This window comes from Pogona vitticeps, chromosome 2, assembly GCF_051106095.1.
Source record: "Pogona vitticeps strain Pit_001003342236 chromosome 2, PviZW2.1, whole genome shotgun sequence".
Taxonomy (NCBI): domain Eukaryota; kingdom Metazoa; phylum Chordata; class Lepidosauria; order Squamata; family Agamidae; genus Pogona; species Pogona vitticeps.
The window spans coordinates 81,961,394-81,977,844 of NC_135784.1; the positions used below are offsets into that span (position 1 = coordinate 81,961,394).

At 46.9% G+C, this 16,451-nt stretch overlaps 1 protein-coding gene across 4 annotated transcripts in view; it reads right to left on the reverse strand.

Moving 5' to 3' along the window:
- BSN (bassoon presynaptic cytomatrix protein) overlaps window positions 1-16,451 on the reverse strand; it is a 344,713-nt gene that overhangs the window by 26,190 nt on the left and 302,072 nt on the right. For all 4 annotated transcript variants that reach the window (XR_013541776.1, XR_013541777.1, XM_078385504.1 and 1 more), the window contains exon 5: window positions 9,211-16,077. Coding sequence is in view for 2 of the 4 variants with exons in the window: in XM_078385504.1 (XP_078241630.1) it covers window positions 9,211-16,077 (6,867 nt within the window). In the remaining 2 variants the exon portion in view is untranslated. The remainder of the gene's footprint in view (window positions 1-9,210; window positions 16,078-16,451) is intronic.

Consider the following 16,451-nt stretch of genomic DNA (forward strand, 5'->3'; position numbering starts at 1 on the left):
GCCCAAACAGTAGTGCATGCTCCACCCGCCTCAGCCTCCAGTTCCATTTCTCCGCCACAACAGCCTGAGCTATGCTACACATGTTCGGTGACAGATAGTGGGGAAGCAGGGCGGGATTGTGTGAATTCACAGAGGTCCACTTGAAGAACCATGGTTACAGATAAGTAACCTGTCTTTCTTCAGCGTAGCCTCTGTGAATACACACAAAAGGGTGACTAGCACACCCACTTACCGGAAGGTGGGACGTCACTGAATTATGGATGTCAATACTGCTCTCCCGAAGCTCGTCTCTCTCTTAGCCCTCAGGTCCAGTCTGTAGTGAGTTATAAATGTAGAGACATTAGACCAAGTGGCAGACCTACAGATGTCAGGAATATCAATGCCACGTAGAAGGGCTGTAGAGATAGCCATGGCTCTGGTGGAATGAGCCCTAAGGCCATCAGGTGGAGTCCTGTGTTGGATTTCATATGCCAAGGAAATGGTAGAGATGAGGCATCTGGAGAGAGTTGACGAAGATCCTGGACATCCTTTCTTATTGCCATAAAAGCACATGAATAGCTTAGGTGAAGTGCGGAAGTCTTTAGTGCGAGAAACATAGAATGCTAAGGCTCTTCTCACATCAAGGGTGTGAAGCATGCACTCAGTGTCAGTTTTTGAATCTGAGAAGAGAGTAGGCAGTATTAGTGGCTGATTTAGGTGAAATTCAGAAACCACTTTAGGTAAGAAGGACAAGTCCAGGTGTAACATCACTTTGTCTCTAAAAAACTGTAGATACGGTTGGTCTGAATTGCGAGTTCATTGGCTCTCCTTGCCGACATAATGGCCACAAGGAATAAAGTTTTAAAGGAGAGCAACCGAAGGTCACAAGTCGCCATTGGCTCAAAAGGTGGTCGAGCTAGCGTGTGGAGAACCACCTGAAGAGACCATTGAGGTGTAGGTAATTTAGTAGGTGGTCTAAGGTTGGCTAGGCCCTTAAGGAATGCCTAGAGCATGGGGTGGGAGAATAGGCGTGCTGAGCTTGATTTCCTGGGTTGGAAAGATACAATGGTAGACTTTCAGAGTCGAGAGAGAAAGTCTGAGATCAAATAAATAACATAAGTATTGTAGCAGGGTGGAAATTGACATAGGAGAAGTCTGAAGGTGTCTAGTTTCTGCATAGTTAGTAAAACTCTTCCATTTGTAGGAGTATAGGTGAGTAGTAGAGGGCTTCCTAGCACTATCTAGGACCTCCTTGATAGAGGGGAGATCCTCCATGCTGTCAGATGCAGTGTTTCCACATCTGGGTGAAGAACAGTGCCTGCATCCTGCATGAGAAGATGTGGTAGAGTTGGCAGCTTGACCATGTCTAAAGCCATTGCTCGAAGCGTGGGAAACCAGGCTTGCCAAGGCCAGTATGGTGCTATTAGTATCGCCTCTGATTTCGTGTGACGTAGTCTGATCAAAGTCCTTTGTACCAGGGGGATTGGAGGGAAAAGTAGAGTAGGCCCCTGTACCATGGAATCATGAATGCATCCCCCAGAGAGTCCTTCCCGTGACCCGCTCTGGAGGCGTAGAGGTTGCATTTTCTGTTGAGATGGCTCGCAAGCAGGTCTATCTTGGGAACCCCCCAGCGGTGACAAAGGGAGGTGTATATCGCGTTGTTCAACTCCCATTTGTGTGACTGAGTTGTCAACCTGCTGAGTTTGTCTGCTATCTCGTTGTCTGCGGTGGAAATGTGAATTGCCACTGGGAAGATGTGATGTTGGTAGCCCATTCCCATAGGTCGATTGTGAGGTATAGAAGAGATCTGGAATGTGTCCCTCCTTGTTTGTTGATCTAGTACATGGTCGTAGTGTTGTCGGTGATCAGCTGAACACCACCACCACATATCAGAGGTAGAATGGCTCTGAACGCCTTTGTGACTGCTAGCAGTTCGAGATGGTTGATATGCCGGTTCTTGTCCTGCTGGGACCACAAAGCGTGAATTTGATGACGGCTGCAATGTGCCCCCCAGCAGATGGGGCTGGCGTCCGTTGTGACTTGGATTGTGAGCCGGAGGGTCTGAAGGGACGGCTGATCATGAGATGTGGAAAAAATGTCCACCATTGTAGTTGTTGTGCCAGTTCTGGGGAGACACGAAGACGTTTTCTTTGGCTGTCGTGAATGGGATTGAAGAGGGACAGAAACCAAACTTGCAAGGAGCGCATCTTTAGTATTGCATGGGTCAAGGCAGGTGTTGTGGATGCCATGAGTCCCAGAAGGTGCTGGGTGTGTTGAGCATAGACTGTCCTGTGTGGTTTGAACTTGTGTACAGCAGTTCTTATTTTCTGGATTTGTTCTGAGGGAAGGAATACTCTGCCTATGTTTGGAGTCCAGTCTGGCTCCTATGTAGTTTATGACTTGGGAAGGTTTGAGACTTGATTTTTTTTTTTTTTTTTGCATTGATCATGAGGCCTAGGCTTTTCAGAGTGTGTAGGACCAACTTGGTGTTTTTGATGGCTTGATGTCTGGAGGGAGAGACTATCAGCCAGTCATCTATGTACAGGTAAACCTGGATTCCTTGTACACGTAGAAACGCTGCCACTGGTGCCATGCACTTTGTGAATGTACTTGGTGCCGTGGACAACCCGAATGGGAGAGTCAAGTACTGGTAAATGGTGTCCTGGAAAATAAACCGAAGATACTTTCTGTAATTTGGATGAATTGTCACGTGGAAGTAGGCATCCTTGAGGTCCACTACCACGAACCAGTCCTTTTTTCTCAACAGATGAATGATGGAGTCTAGGGTGACCATCCTGAAGCGTTTTGGATGAAGGTAAGTATTCATTTTCCTTAGATCTAAGATTGGTCTGATTCCCCCGTTTTTCTTTGGAACTACAAAGTAGCAAGAATAAAACCCGTTTTTTTTATGTCTCTTCTGGATACTTTTTGGATGGCACGTTTTTGTAATAGGGTGCGAATTTCCTCTTCTAGGACAGGGTTGGAGAGTGTGAGTTTTATCTGTCCCAAAGGAGGATGTTCTATTAGTTCCAGTTGGTATCCTAATCGAATGATGTTTAGAACCCAGGCATCTGTGGTTATATCTGTCCAGTTTTGTAAGTATGGATGAAGTCATATTGGATGTTTCTGTCTGGTCAGAGGTAAGGGAAAGTCAAAGATAATGTTTTGATTTCTTTGCAGGAGGTTTGTAGGATTGCCGACGCTGTGTGGACTGGGAGCAGAAAGCGGATGAAGAAGATGCTGCCTGTGAAGATCTGGATGGATCTTGGCCTTTAAAAGGACGGAAGGATTGATAAGATTGTGAGCATTGTGAAGATTGAGAATATTGTGAGTAGGGTCTATGCCATTGGTATCTGGGAAATCTTGATTGCTGTTGCACAGAATATGATTTCGCTGTTTTCTTCATTTTATGAAGTTCGTCCAAATTACTGTCTGTTTTTTCATTAAAGAGGCCCTTAGCATCACAGGGCAGGTTTTCTATCCTTGTTTTTACATCGTCCATGATTGTAGTGGTTCTAAGCCAAGCATGACGTCTGAGGGTGACAGTAGATATCAGAACCCTGGCAGCAGCAGCAGCTAGTCTCTGATGTTTAGAGACTGTCTGAGCCTCTTCGTAAGTATGACTAAAACCCTGGCGTATGTCTTCAGGTGTTAATTTTAGAGCTGGAAGGATTCTCAACCATAGTTGTTTCTGGTAGGCGCTCATTGCTCTTAAGTAGTTTGTCACTCTAAGGAGAAAGGAGATTAAAGAATACATCTTTCTACCCAGGACTTCCAACTTTCTCCCTTCTTTGTTAGTAGGTGTAACATGAACCTTAGAGTTTGTCCTGGAGGAGCTTGTCTCCACAATTAGGGAATTGGGGACAGGATATTTTAGGAGAAAGTTGGTGTCATCTCCATGGACACGATAAAGATTTTTCTGTACGCCTTGAAATGGGTGTAGAAGTAGCTGGCTGTTTCCAAGCATCTCTTATCAAGTCCATAAGGGCAGGGATGAATGCTAAGCTGAGTGGTGAGGTGCACTATTGATTAATGTCACCGAAAATCAAATCCTCAGTTGGCGGTTTAGATTGTTCTGTGTCCATTTATAGTGTCTTAGCCATTCTAGACACCATTTGCACATACGAGGAAAAATCCTCAGATGAAGATGAGGGGTGGGGGTCAGCTGCATCTGAACCCATTATTTCTCCTTCAGGTAGATCATCTGCTGATGCATCATGACGAGTGTCATCATCAGGAGGATAGAAGTTAGTTGAAAAGTCTGCCTCTTCCTCTGATGTGGAAGGTGAGTGCTGTCTTTTACGATGTTTTTCCATGGTAGTAGATGTAGACTTAGTGTGTCGATGCCGAAAAAGGTGGCACAGGTCCTTGTTGAGCCTCTGCAGTCTTGAGGTGATGTGTTTGCTTATCGTTTTTGTCAACGTCGACAATTTTTCGGTGTCGATGTCGACGGGGAGATGTAGAAAGAGAGGAGGAAGATGTTGAGGAATATGAACATCTCGACCTCTTCTTTCGTCTACGACAATCAGTCGATTTCGAAAAGGATTCTGACTCGGAGGAGTCTCGTCAACGTCAATGGCGGTGCTTTTTTCGGTCAGTTTCGGAGTCGTCGGAGTTGTAGTGTTTCTTATGTCGATGTTGAGACAATCGATGACAAGAACGGTGCTGATCAGGCAGTAAATGCTTAGTCTTCTTAGTTTTCTTGTGTGGAGGCGAAGTCGATCTTGACTGAACCAATGCCGAAGAAGGAGCTGGAGATGCCCACCTGGTGGACACAGAACTAACTGGGCCAGAAGCCAAACTTGTGGTAGCTTGTACAAGTTGGCTCAGGGTTGGAGATGTCAGACCCACATGTAGTATTGGGTCCGCTTGTCTATGCCATTGGTATCTGGGACATTGATTCCCGATCCCAGGAAGAGTCCTCCAAAATTGGTGAAGGAACCGATGCCGAGACTGGAGGCAGTTGGTTGAGGGGTTCTTTAGATTTAGTAGAACCTTTCGGCTTGGTTTGTTTGGCACATTTAACTGAAGCAGAGGAAGATGCCTTCGACGCCGAGGTGGAGGTTTTCTTTAAGCCAGCAGATTTTTTGGCGGGTTTTTCCTTAGGGACAGCCGAAGGCAACTGAGAAGTTGCATGAACATCAGCGCGTGATGTGACAGAAGGGGAAGAGATTTCAATTTTGGATGGTTGAGATGCTGAAAGAGTTTTATCCCACAAGTGATATTTTAATCTCTGTTGGCGTGCTTTAATTGCAGATTTTGTGAACTTTTTACAGTGCTTGCAACTGCCAGGCTGGTGTGATTCTCCAAGACAAAAAAGACAATGATCGTGACCGCCCTGAAAAGGTAGTTTGCGGGAACAAATAATACAGCAGCTGAAGGGACCGGAATGGGACATAAGCAGGGGAGAAAAAGATCAGTCTTACCAATGTGGATTGTTGATTGAAGGCGCGTGGCCCACTAACGAGCGGGTGATTGTCCAGAAACAATAAATCCCAGCGTGGAGCAAAACAGAATGGTCAAAGGCAGTCCAAGATCAGGGCAACTGAGAACAGCGAAGTCAGAAAGACAGTCCATGGTCAGAAAATACTGAAAATCTAAGGAATTTAGCAAAGCTCAAGTGAGAGGTTCCTAGCCAGATGGCGGTAAAATGGAACTGGAGGCTGAGGCGGGTGGAGCACGTGCTATTGGGGCAACTTAAACTTTGTTACTTTTCTCTTCAAGCTCTAGAAAATTCCGAGAGGTCCAGCGCAGGTGCTGATTTAACCCTTTTGTGTGTATTCACAGAGGCCACGATGAAGAATGTCTTTTACCCTTTGGCTCTTCTTTCATGAATATATTTTGGCTTTCAGTGACAAGGGTTTCCAGTATTCTTATTTATACAAAAAAGCAAAACCAAATATTACCACTCAGTGGTTTAAAAACTAGAAAACTGCTCTAGTTGCATGTCCCACTTCCAATACTTGAGTCTAAAATATTATCTTGTCCTGTTCAGTGACTTTCCAGATAAAACACTCAACCCCCCCAACAACATAACTTCATAACAACATAACGTTCATAGTACTAGTGTTTTAAAACTTGTACTGGCCAGTGTCGGATGGAAGGAGAAGAGAGAAAGAAGAGCTAAGTCAATAAAAATGGTATAAGAAGTTTTTTAGGAAATCTGCTGTGACTTACTGGCTAAGATATTTCAGAATAAAAAGATATGAAAAGGTATTTCATCTTTTTCCTCAAAAAGCCTTTTTAACAGTAAAATTTTCTCAAATGGCCAGGAGATCCCTCCAGAGCCCCCTAGTAGTAGCCATGAGTGGCCCTTGATCCTCTGCTCTAGGCCTCCTAGGTTAGACATCCCCTTGTCCATTTTATATGCTGAAAGGTAAAACAAGTAAGATGACAAATGTAATTATAATAACCAACTTTTAGAATTTAGGTGAGACTAACAGGTAGACTGATGCATTAAAGAACCAATTAATCACATGGGTCGCTTTTGAAAAGAAGTGTTCCAAGTTATATTCGCAAAGGCTTTCACGGCCGGGATCTAATGGTTGTTGTGGGTTTTTCGGGCTCTTTGGCCGTGTTCTGAAGGTTGTTCTTCCTGACATTTCGCCAGTCTCTGTGGCGGGCATCTTCAGAGGACAGCAACCTGTACTCTGGTGTAGTTGGCTTGGGAGTGCTCCAAGTTCTTCTGTGAATTGTCAGTTCCAGAAGGTGCTGGATATACAGCCTTCTTGTACTCCTTTCCCAATTCTGAACCAATCAGTGTTTCCATATCCAGTTCTAACTGTTGCTTCTTGTCCTACATATATATTTCTCAGGAGATAGATAAGGTGGTCAGGCACTCCCTTTTCTTTAAGGACTTGCCATAGTTTGTTGTGGTCGACACAGTCAAAGGCTTTTGGGTAGTTAATGAAGCAGAAGTAGATGTTTTTCTGGAACTCTCTGGCTTTCTCCATAATCTAGCGCATGTTAGCAATTTGGTTTCTAGTTCCTCTGCCCCTTCGAAATCCAGCTTGTACTTCTGGAAATTCTCGGTCTGCACACTGCTGAAGCCTGCCTTGGAGGATTTTGAGCATAACCTTGCAATTGTGTGAAATGAATGCAATTGTACGATAGTTGGAGCATTCTTTCGCACTGCCCTTCTTTGGGATTGGGATGTAGACTGATCTTTTCAATCTTCTGGCTGCTGCTGAGTTTTCCAAACTTGCTGGCATATTGAATGTAGCACCTTAACAGCGTCATCTTTACGGCTTATCTTTCTCACTGTTTACCTCTGGACAATTCAAATATCACATTGAGTTTTCTGTTAACTTCACAGTTTTTAACCAGTGCCACACAATTATATTTGTCTTTACCACCACTAGATGGCACAGAGGGGAACTCAAGATTGCTTATGTGCTTCTATAGGATTTTGGGATGCAGGACAGCAATTACTTGCTATTTTGATTTTGGCTGTCTTACATGAGCTAACAATATACATACTAGAGAGTATAAAAATACATTTAAAAAAAGAGATTGGTATAAGGCTCAGGGCTTTATATACGCATATATGGGAAGACTGATGCACTGCACTGTTCTCCATAACCTTCAATCACAAATGTGTTATGAACAGGGAGGTTGGCAAGTCTTCCCATCTGAGTCCCAGGTCTGAGTCCAGGTCTTGGGACCCAAGTTCTGAGTCCAAGTCTTGGGGCACAAGTCCGAAGGCTCGAGTCTGAGTCTCGAGTTCCTTTGCCTGTCCCCCCGCCACTGCCGTTGTGCCACTGTACCCCCTTCGTCTGCCGTTATGCTCCTGCTGCCACTGGGCCTCCCTACCTGCTCCTGTCACAACCACCATCCTCAGAGACTACATGCCCACCTTCCCTTCCAGGAGCCGGCTGCTACCTTCACCCACACAGCTGACGACCAGATAATAGGCATGGAGGCAGCAGGTGGCTCCTGGAAGGGAAGCTGGCATGCAGTCTCTGAGGATCACCACCGCTGTGCAGGTAAGAGGGGGCACATCCCCTGCCATCCTCACCGCCTCCCTATGATGTGCCTCCTTACCTGCACTGGGCTGCTGTGTTCTCAGCAGGGGCTCCGTTGTCTCCTCCTCGTTCCTCCTCTTCCTTACCCTCAGAGGCCCAAGGAAGAGGTGAAGAGGAAGGCGGACCCTTCACCCTCACAAGAGGAAACCATCATGGCTGCCTCTTCAAAAGTAAGCGAAGGCTTCCCTCCCCATCACTACCTCCTTCTTTCTTTTAAAAGACTGGGTCTCCATTAAACAGGGACTCAAAAACATGACTCAGAAAAATGGGTCCAAGTTGTAAGAAAAAGTCTTAAAAAAAACAACAACAAACACTCAAGTACAGCTGCCAGTTTGACGTAAGTGAGACTCAACTCCGAGTCACAAGTCCCCATCCCTGGTTATGAACGTACACACCTTTAGCAATATCTGCAAAAGATTGTGAGAATGGAATTTCCCAAGCCAGTGAACCCCCATCCTGTGAAAATTCAGAGAGAATGCTATGCCATTCAAAATCAGATTACTTTTAAACATCAGGATGTCAGCTTGCAATGCTACACAAGACTGGAGAGTCTTCTAGTATCCGTTACATGCCTGTGGCTACCTACCACCTAATACCACCCAGGAGATACAAGACATGGCAGTTGCTTATGCAATACTATAGAGTGTATAAGAGCTTTTTAAGAGTAATGGGGCATGGTTTCAAGAGGCCTTGCTGCCTTAAAAAGCCAAGGACACCCTCATATCCCAGAGTGAGGGCTGAAAAATGGTTTCTAAAAATGTCAGTATGTCAAGTAACAAACTGGCTGCTGCAGATGCTTACTGGCTAATGCCGATTACCTCAACAGTCTTTATGACTCTTTTATAGCTGGTTTTGAAAGATACTTGGCTTTTTTAAAAGGTGGCAATCTGCCTAAAGCAAAAACAAAGCACTGCTCCAGCATCTGACTTGCTTACATATAAGATAAAGCAAGTTGTAAAGCTGGGTACACACTTTGTAAGTGCAGAACCTGCGGTGTGCATTAACAGTGCTATAATTTTTCTCCCTTTAAAATTGAAAACAGTTCTGATTCTTTCCTGGATGACTGAATGCTGGATCATACAGTGATTATTCAAAAAGGAAATAAAGCCTCTAGGACAACATAGGAAAAACAGAAGCTAAGGGCTTTGAAATTAAAGAGCAGAAATATATTTCAACCCATTCCATCTGCTACAAGTGACAATCTTACCTGGCTGCCAGGAAGTAAAGTTTGCTGATACAAAGAGAACCTGTCCTTTGCAGCCTCCTCTGATGTTGGGCTGATGGGCTTGGGGTCGGATAAGGATCTCTGCATGGTTTTGATGGGGCGAGGTAGTGTCTGCTGGCGCTGGGTGGAGTCAGCCATGAAGTGCTTCTGTGGAGTTACATGTGCCTTGTTGAGCCGTTCACTGGTTGTGAAGGATGACTCCAGCAACCGATGTGGAGAGAGAGGAGAGACCGGGGAGTAAAGCACCTGAGGGGACTTGGGAGGCTGACGAGACACCAGCTGAGACAAGGAATCGGTTGGCAAATGGGACTGATAGCCAATTTCAAGGGGGTCAGGCTTTTTCTTTGCCAGTGCCTGCTGCCGGGCTGAATGGGGATCCAAGGGGCCTGTGCTTACAATTTGGATGTTGGAGGAGTAAGGCGTAATTGTAGTAGGCACAGTGAGCTGAGGGACTACGATGCCTGGCTGGGGTTGGACCTCAGGCTCTGTCTGGCAGGCCAGGCTCTCTCCTCGTTGAGTCTTCTCTGGGGCAGAGATATACTTCACAATTTCCACCTTGGGGTCAGGAGTGGTGATATGGATGGAAGGGGACACTCTGTGGAGTTGGTCAGGTTCTGTTTGCACAGAGCAGTCACTGATGGTTTGGATGGCTATACTGGCCACACCTTTGGTGGAAGAGTCTTGCTTGCTTTCAGCACTGGAGTCTGAGTGCCGGGAGAAGCGGGAACGTCGGCGCCGCACTGGCTGCTCCCATTCGCCATTGTCTTCCTCGTCTGTCTGAACACTGCAGTCAGTGCTGCGACGGGTACGGCGGCGTCGGGATGCATAGAAGTGCTCCTCCCCGTCCTCCTCATCAGTCTGTACACTGCTGTCTGTGATCTTCTTAACAATATAAGGCTCACGGCCAGGTTCCTTCTCGTAGGCATCCCGAAGACGCGGCATCGAGTTTCGTTTCTTTATTCCTCGACTGGTTTCCCACTGGTCTTCAGTTGGCAGGGACATTTCAGAAGCTGAATTGGTGAGAGGCCTCTGGAGCCCCGGATAACGAGGCTGTGGCTGCACATCTTGCCCCGGGCCTGCGGTTGCTATGAAGGCTTGGTTTACGGCTGGCCAGAATTGTCCATTTTGCGCCAAGGTCCTTTGCATTTCCATGGCTATCTCAGGGGCAGCCTGTGGAGGCATCCTTCCAGCTGGATCACATACTGGAGGAGGGAAAGCACTCTTTTGTCTCTTCTGCTCCTCCAACTGCTGCTGCAGCTGTTGCTGCAAATGCTGGATCTGTTCCAACTGCAAGCGCTGCTGGGCCAATTGTTCCCGCTGCAAGGCAAACTGGGCCTGGCGCTCCTCCTGTTGCTGTTGCAGGACTTGGTGCTTTATGGATTGTAACTCTTGGATCTCACGGTGCATCAACAGCTGTTCCTTCTCTCTGTGTCTCTGCAACTCCACACGTTCTCTCTCCAGCTCCTCATGCAACCTCATTTGCCTCAGCTTCTCCAGCTCTACTCTCTCCCTCTCCATCTGAAGGATATGCTCCTGCTGCTTCCTCTGCCTCTCTTCCTCCTTCTCTTTTTCCTCCCTTTCTGTGGCTCCTTTGCTGGCAACGCTGGACTGTGGAGCTTCACTTTGCTGTTTCTGGGTTGCTGGGAGAGGTGGCGGTGGTGGTGGTGGTGGTGGTGGTGGCTGCTGCTGCTGTTGCTGTGTCTGGCTGGTGTCTCTTATAGTACTCTGTGCCCTGGATGTTGCCACAGACCCCTCCTCTCGTGTGCTAGTCCCTGACTGCTCCGGCCTTTGCAAACTGACAGCAGTTGGAGCTGAGGGCTTGGAAGCTGGTGCTATGCTCACACTACCGGCAACTGTGCTGGCTGCAGTGGTGCTTACAGGTTTCCCCAAATACATTGGTGTTTCAATCATTGATGATGTGGGAGCTGCAGGAAGCCTGCTAGGTGCTGGATACCGATACAGACCTTGGGCTGCAAGGGGCATCCTTGGAGTTACTAGAGGCACTCTGGTCAGGCTGGCGAGAGGGACAGCTGTGATACCGGCTGGACCATAGGGTCTGTATAGGCTCCGGAGCATGGGTCGTAGCACAGAAGCTGGCTGGGTGGTAATGGGAACAGTTGATGCTATTGGTGTATTAATGGTTGAATAAATCATGCCATCAGCAGCACGCACAGTGGCTGTGGAAGGGAGGACTTGTCTGACAGCTCCAAGTCTGGCAAAATTGTATTGGGCTAGATTCCCAAAGCCTGGGCGAGAGTCTGGAAAATTTGGGTTATACATCATGTTGGCTTTCATGGCACCCTGTTGAGCTGGGAGGGCACCAGTCCCTCCTGGTCCAGCACCAACAGCACCAGGTCCATACTGAAGAAGATCTGGGCTATTTGTATGCCTGCCCCCATACTGGTCCATGGAGTTGAGCGCTGCACACATTCGGCTAATTTCACGAGCTGTAGTTGCACTATAATGCGCCAGACTAGCTTCCTGGAAATTTGCCATGTCACCTCTTGGTGCATATCTATAATCTGAATAAATATTTGAGGCTGAGCTGTACCTTCGCATTGGGTATGAATGGCTTAGCAAATCAGTGGGCTGTCGGAGATCAGAGAAGGAGCCATATTGCAGTCCATGTCCCATGTAGCCTCCCTCCGTAAAGCTGTGGCTGTATGAATGTTTCATGGTGGTTAGATCCACAGCAGAATCCCCAGCAAGGGAGTGGAAGAGCTGCTCTCCTTTAACCGGATAATAGTTCAAGCCCATTTCAGAAAGGTTTGTATCTGACATGGATGAATACAATCTCCCAAACACCCCATGAGGATAAAACCTGTGCTCTTCATATGGATGAGGCCCTGGCGCTGATTGTTCTTTATAAGGATATGTATCCGACACCTCCTGTTCTCTGCTTCCATAATATGGGCCACTAGGTTTTCCAGGGTGAGTTGCATCCCCAATATTTTTCTCTGGCACCTTTGAAGAAGGGTTAAAAGCTCCAGTGCAGCTGCCGGCAAATGGAAATTTGTACACTATATCACAGCATGCTACTTGACTTTCAGGCTTCATCCCTGTGAGATCCAAAGCACTGGGAGGAGATTCCTCTTTCATCAGTTTTGTGACTGGCCCTGCTGCTATATCCTCCATCTGCACCATCATCACTTGGGATTTCTTACTAGCCAGGGTGGCAGCAGGGGTCGGTGTTTTGAATTCCATGGGGATCCCTCTATATACCTCTGTGCTTTGATCCTGAGGAAATTGTCTGGGAATGGCACTAACAATATTCTGTGCGTTAGTGGTCTGTGTGATCACAGTGTCTTTCTTCACCAAGGCTGTCATCTGGTTGGGCAAATTATACCGGGCAAACTTTGCTTGCTGTGGGCCTACAGCATCTGGCCGGCCCCCGGAAGCAGACATGCCAGGGCCACTTGCAGATCCTCTGAAGGTGCCAGTCTGAACGGCTTGCTCTACCTGCTTAATTTGTGTCAGACAGATGGGACTTCCTGTCCCTTGACCAAAGTCCATCCTGTTCTGAAATGGATCTCCATAGACTGCAGGCTGCTTTGGTTGAGACACAAGCATGGAAGATGCAACAGTTATGCTGACAGTGGTGGCTGTGCTAATGATTGCATGAGGCTGTTCCTGGGCATTAAGATTGATAATTAAGGGCTGGACAGCTGTAGATTGCCGACTTGATTCGTCCATAGTGAGGCAATATTTTCTGCTCTCAGTAGCTAGGGATGTGAGATCCATCCCTTGGTCTGTTATGATGATTGGAGCTGACTTTATTGCAGTCCGCAAGTCTACAATGTTACTACTGGGTAGCCTGGGTCCAGGTTCTACTCTAGATGTCCCAGGTATTGATGAGATTCTACATAGAGAAATGTTTTCTGCAGGCAGTGTTCCCCAGCTGTATGCACCAGGAAAGCTGTCAGCGGCAGCAGGGCTTTGTGCTTTCTGCATTGCAGCAGTATAAGCAGAGGCTCTTTCTAGCACTGATTGTGTCTTTGCATAAGTGGACTGCAGCTGCTCTTGCTGGAGTTGTGCTGCATTGATTACTGTCTGACTATAACTATGCATTGTTTGCTGACGGCCTTGCTGAGTCGGAGATGAGGCTGGTGAAATGGAAGAACTTGCGCCAATCGGCTTGGTTTGAATGGCTGCATCAGATGCTAATGTGATGACCATAAATGGGGCTTCCTGTGATGACTGTTGTCTAGCTAGGCGAGGGGAGCTAGAACGGTGAGGGGTTTGTGTTCCTTGAGCTACCATTGGAGAAGATGATGGTACTGAAGTAGTCGCTGAGACATCATATGAAATAATGGTGCTGTGTGTTTGGGTAGAAAATTCAGCTGTCGACTTAGTTCCCACCCCAGTACTGGCTAGCATCCCAGCTCTTGGAGCAGAATGAGTGGGACTCTGAGTAGGAGAAGAAGGGGAAAGTGGTGGGCTAGAGCTTTTGTAGAAAGTGTACATTTTAGGTGTTTTACTGTCAGTAATGCTTTGAAGTTTCTCTCTTGTTGACGGCCCACTGATCTCTGCAACACTCTTGACCCTGGAAATGTTTTCTATTTGGGAGCCGTAACTTGCAGTTACTTTTGTTTGACTATAACTTCGGCTAGGGGTGGACACAGATGGCACATCTGAGCAGCTCAAAGATGTGGGAGTGCTATAGATTCGTGGAGCACTTGCTGGACTAGAAACAATGGTGGTGACTGGGCTGGGTCCTTTAGCATATGAATACGGTGTTGTTACACTCTTTGAAACTGAGCTAGATGCGGTAGCAGAGCTATGAAGTTTTGAGTGTTCGTGACTCTCTTTTGCAAAATGTTGTGTGACCCTGACATCAGGGATTACTCTGCCTGCACTGCTTTCTGTAGAGGAAAAGGAGACGGGAGCAGACAGCTGTGTAGGACTGGTCCCAGGAGTGAGTGGGCCACTTTCATATGCACTTTCTGCATTCAGAAACCGCTTCTCCTGATAGGGGTCTTCTCTTCCCTTTTTCTTCATTTCTTGCTCAAGTGTCAGATCTAGAGAAGAGGACTGGTGCATCCTGGAGATATTTTGTGATGTCTGAAGAATTTCTTCATAAACTGCCCCAGATTTGGAAAGTTCATTCTGCTGGTCAGCTTGGGAGGAGTCCATGTTCCGGCCATCATAGCTGTAGTCATCTATATACTGGTACTCAAAATTACTCTGGCCTTCTGAACTTCGATAGCCTTGTTGGAAGGTGCTGCTGTAGGAAACACTTTGTTGGGATGGTTGCTGCTTTTGGAACATTTCTGCCTTTCTCATCATCTCTTCATATGCTTCTTCAGCACTTTTCAGGGGCTTGCTGGAGGGGTAAGCAGAGCTCGCCATTTTTTCTGTGGGAGAATAGAGGGACATAAAGGTTGGAAGATTGTACTCACTGCCGGACTTGTACAGCTTAGAGGAAATGACATCAAACCCTTCTGCTTCTGAGTCAACAGAGGGCGAGTATTCTGAACAGGAAGACCTGTGGAGCTCCTCCATCTCTGCAGCCTGCCGCAGTTCCTCGGTAGGGGAAGCATCTTCAATCGGGGACAGATTGCTGGGTGGGGTTTTGGATCTCTCTCTCCTCCTCTGAGCCCTCAGCTCTTCTTTGTCTCTCTTTGTTTTGCGGGCAGTACTTCGGATACGCTGTTGTTCCACCTCTCGCATTTTTTCCTGCTCCCGCAAGAGTTCCTCTTCCTCACGCAGCTCCTCTTCCTCTGACGAGTCTTCTATGGTTGGCAGCAGAGGGCCATGGGAGCGATGCCGGGCTTTCCTCTGCTGCTTAACTTCTTCTAGCCTCTGCCTGCGGCTAGGGCTGCTATCACTATCCTCTTCCAGGGAAGAGATGGAGGTGGGGGAAGTTCCTGATGTGTAGCTGGGTGTTGTGGCTGGCAAGGTAGAGGAATATTCACCTCTCGATCTGTCTTCTGGGGAGCCAGTTAGACTCTCCATTTCCAGTTCAGGTTCTCTGTCTAGGCTGATGTCTGCCTCTTGGCTAATCTCCATGTCTCGGCCATAGTTGTTAGTGCTGTTTAATTCGATGGTCTTGAACCGTCGCAAACCTCCCTGAGATGCAGTCATGTCATCACTCTCTGTACTCCCCAGCTCTTTTCTTTCCTCTTCATATATGCTCCCAGAGCTGTGGGGCAAGCGCCTCTTGGATGAGGTAGCCTCTCTGCTTTTTTCAGAGTCTGGCTTGTGCCCACTTTTTGTAACACTGTATTTGTCACGATCATATTCTTCCTCCTCCTCCTCCAAGTTATCTTCTTCTGCGCTCATCTCCAGGAGCTGCCTCCTCATGAACTCTTCGTCAGTCATCTCCTTCTCTTTGACTTTCTGTCTACCAGGTGATGGGGAGAACCCTCCTTCACTGCTGTCCTCTACATAGTCATGGCGAAGCCTACTGCCAAAGTCATCTGAAGACTCCATGCTATCCCTCTGTTCCCTCTGGTTTTCCCATTCTATAGAGTCTTCATCTTCTTCCATTATGTCTTCTAGCTCCTCATCAGAATCAAAGGCTTCTGGGGTAATAGAAAGGGACCGTGGTCTCTGCCTCTGCCTCTGTTCCTCTCGTAATTCATGGTATGTTTTCCCCTTTTCAGCTGGCGGTTGAGCCAAGCCCTTTGACTCCAGTAGAGGGCGCATGCTGCTTTCCAGTTTTGTGAGTTCAGAAGGACTCGGAGGGCTGGGCTCTACAATTCCGGTTTCATTTAACTGTTCTCCTTCTTGCTGCACTAAGCCTGTGATTTCACTCTGAGAGCTGGAGATCCCGTCAGATGAATAGCCAGTGTCACTCAAGCTTTGGGGACTACGAGACAGGTCTGAGGGATAAGGCTTACTGGATTCCTGTAAAAGAAAACAGGAAAAACTTATTAGATTCCATTGCAATATAGTACTGTGAATACAATCCCACTTTATTATATGGGCAGTAATAAATCGCTGAAGTTAACTGGGGCATTCCAAGAAGGATGCAAAGCCCTCAAAATTCCAGGAAACATTTGCCACAGTACTCCAACAAATGAGACTGCCATTCATGCCTTCATAATAATTTTAAAACCCACGTGGAAATGGTTCCTAGCCTCAGGGGACATTTTTAAGTTTCCATCCCACCTATACTTTCGCTGTAGCAAAAAATCCATGCAAAGAGTTCAAGAATTGGTTTTATGTTACAAATGGACACACTTGCAATGTGATATAAGAAAAGTATCAGTGTATTTTAC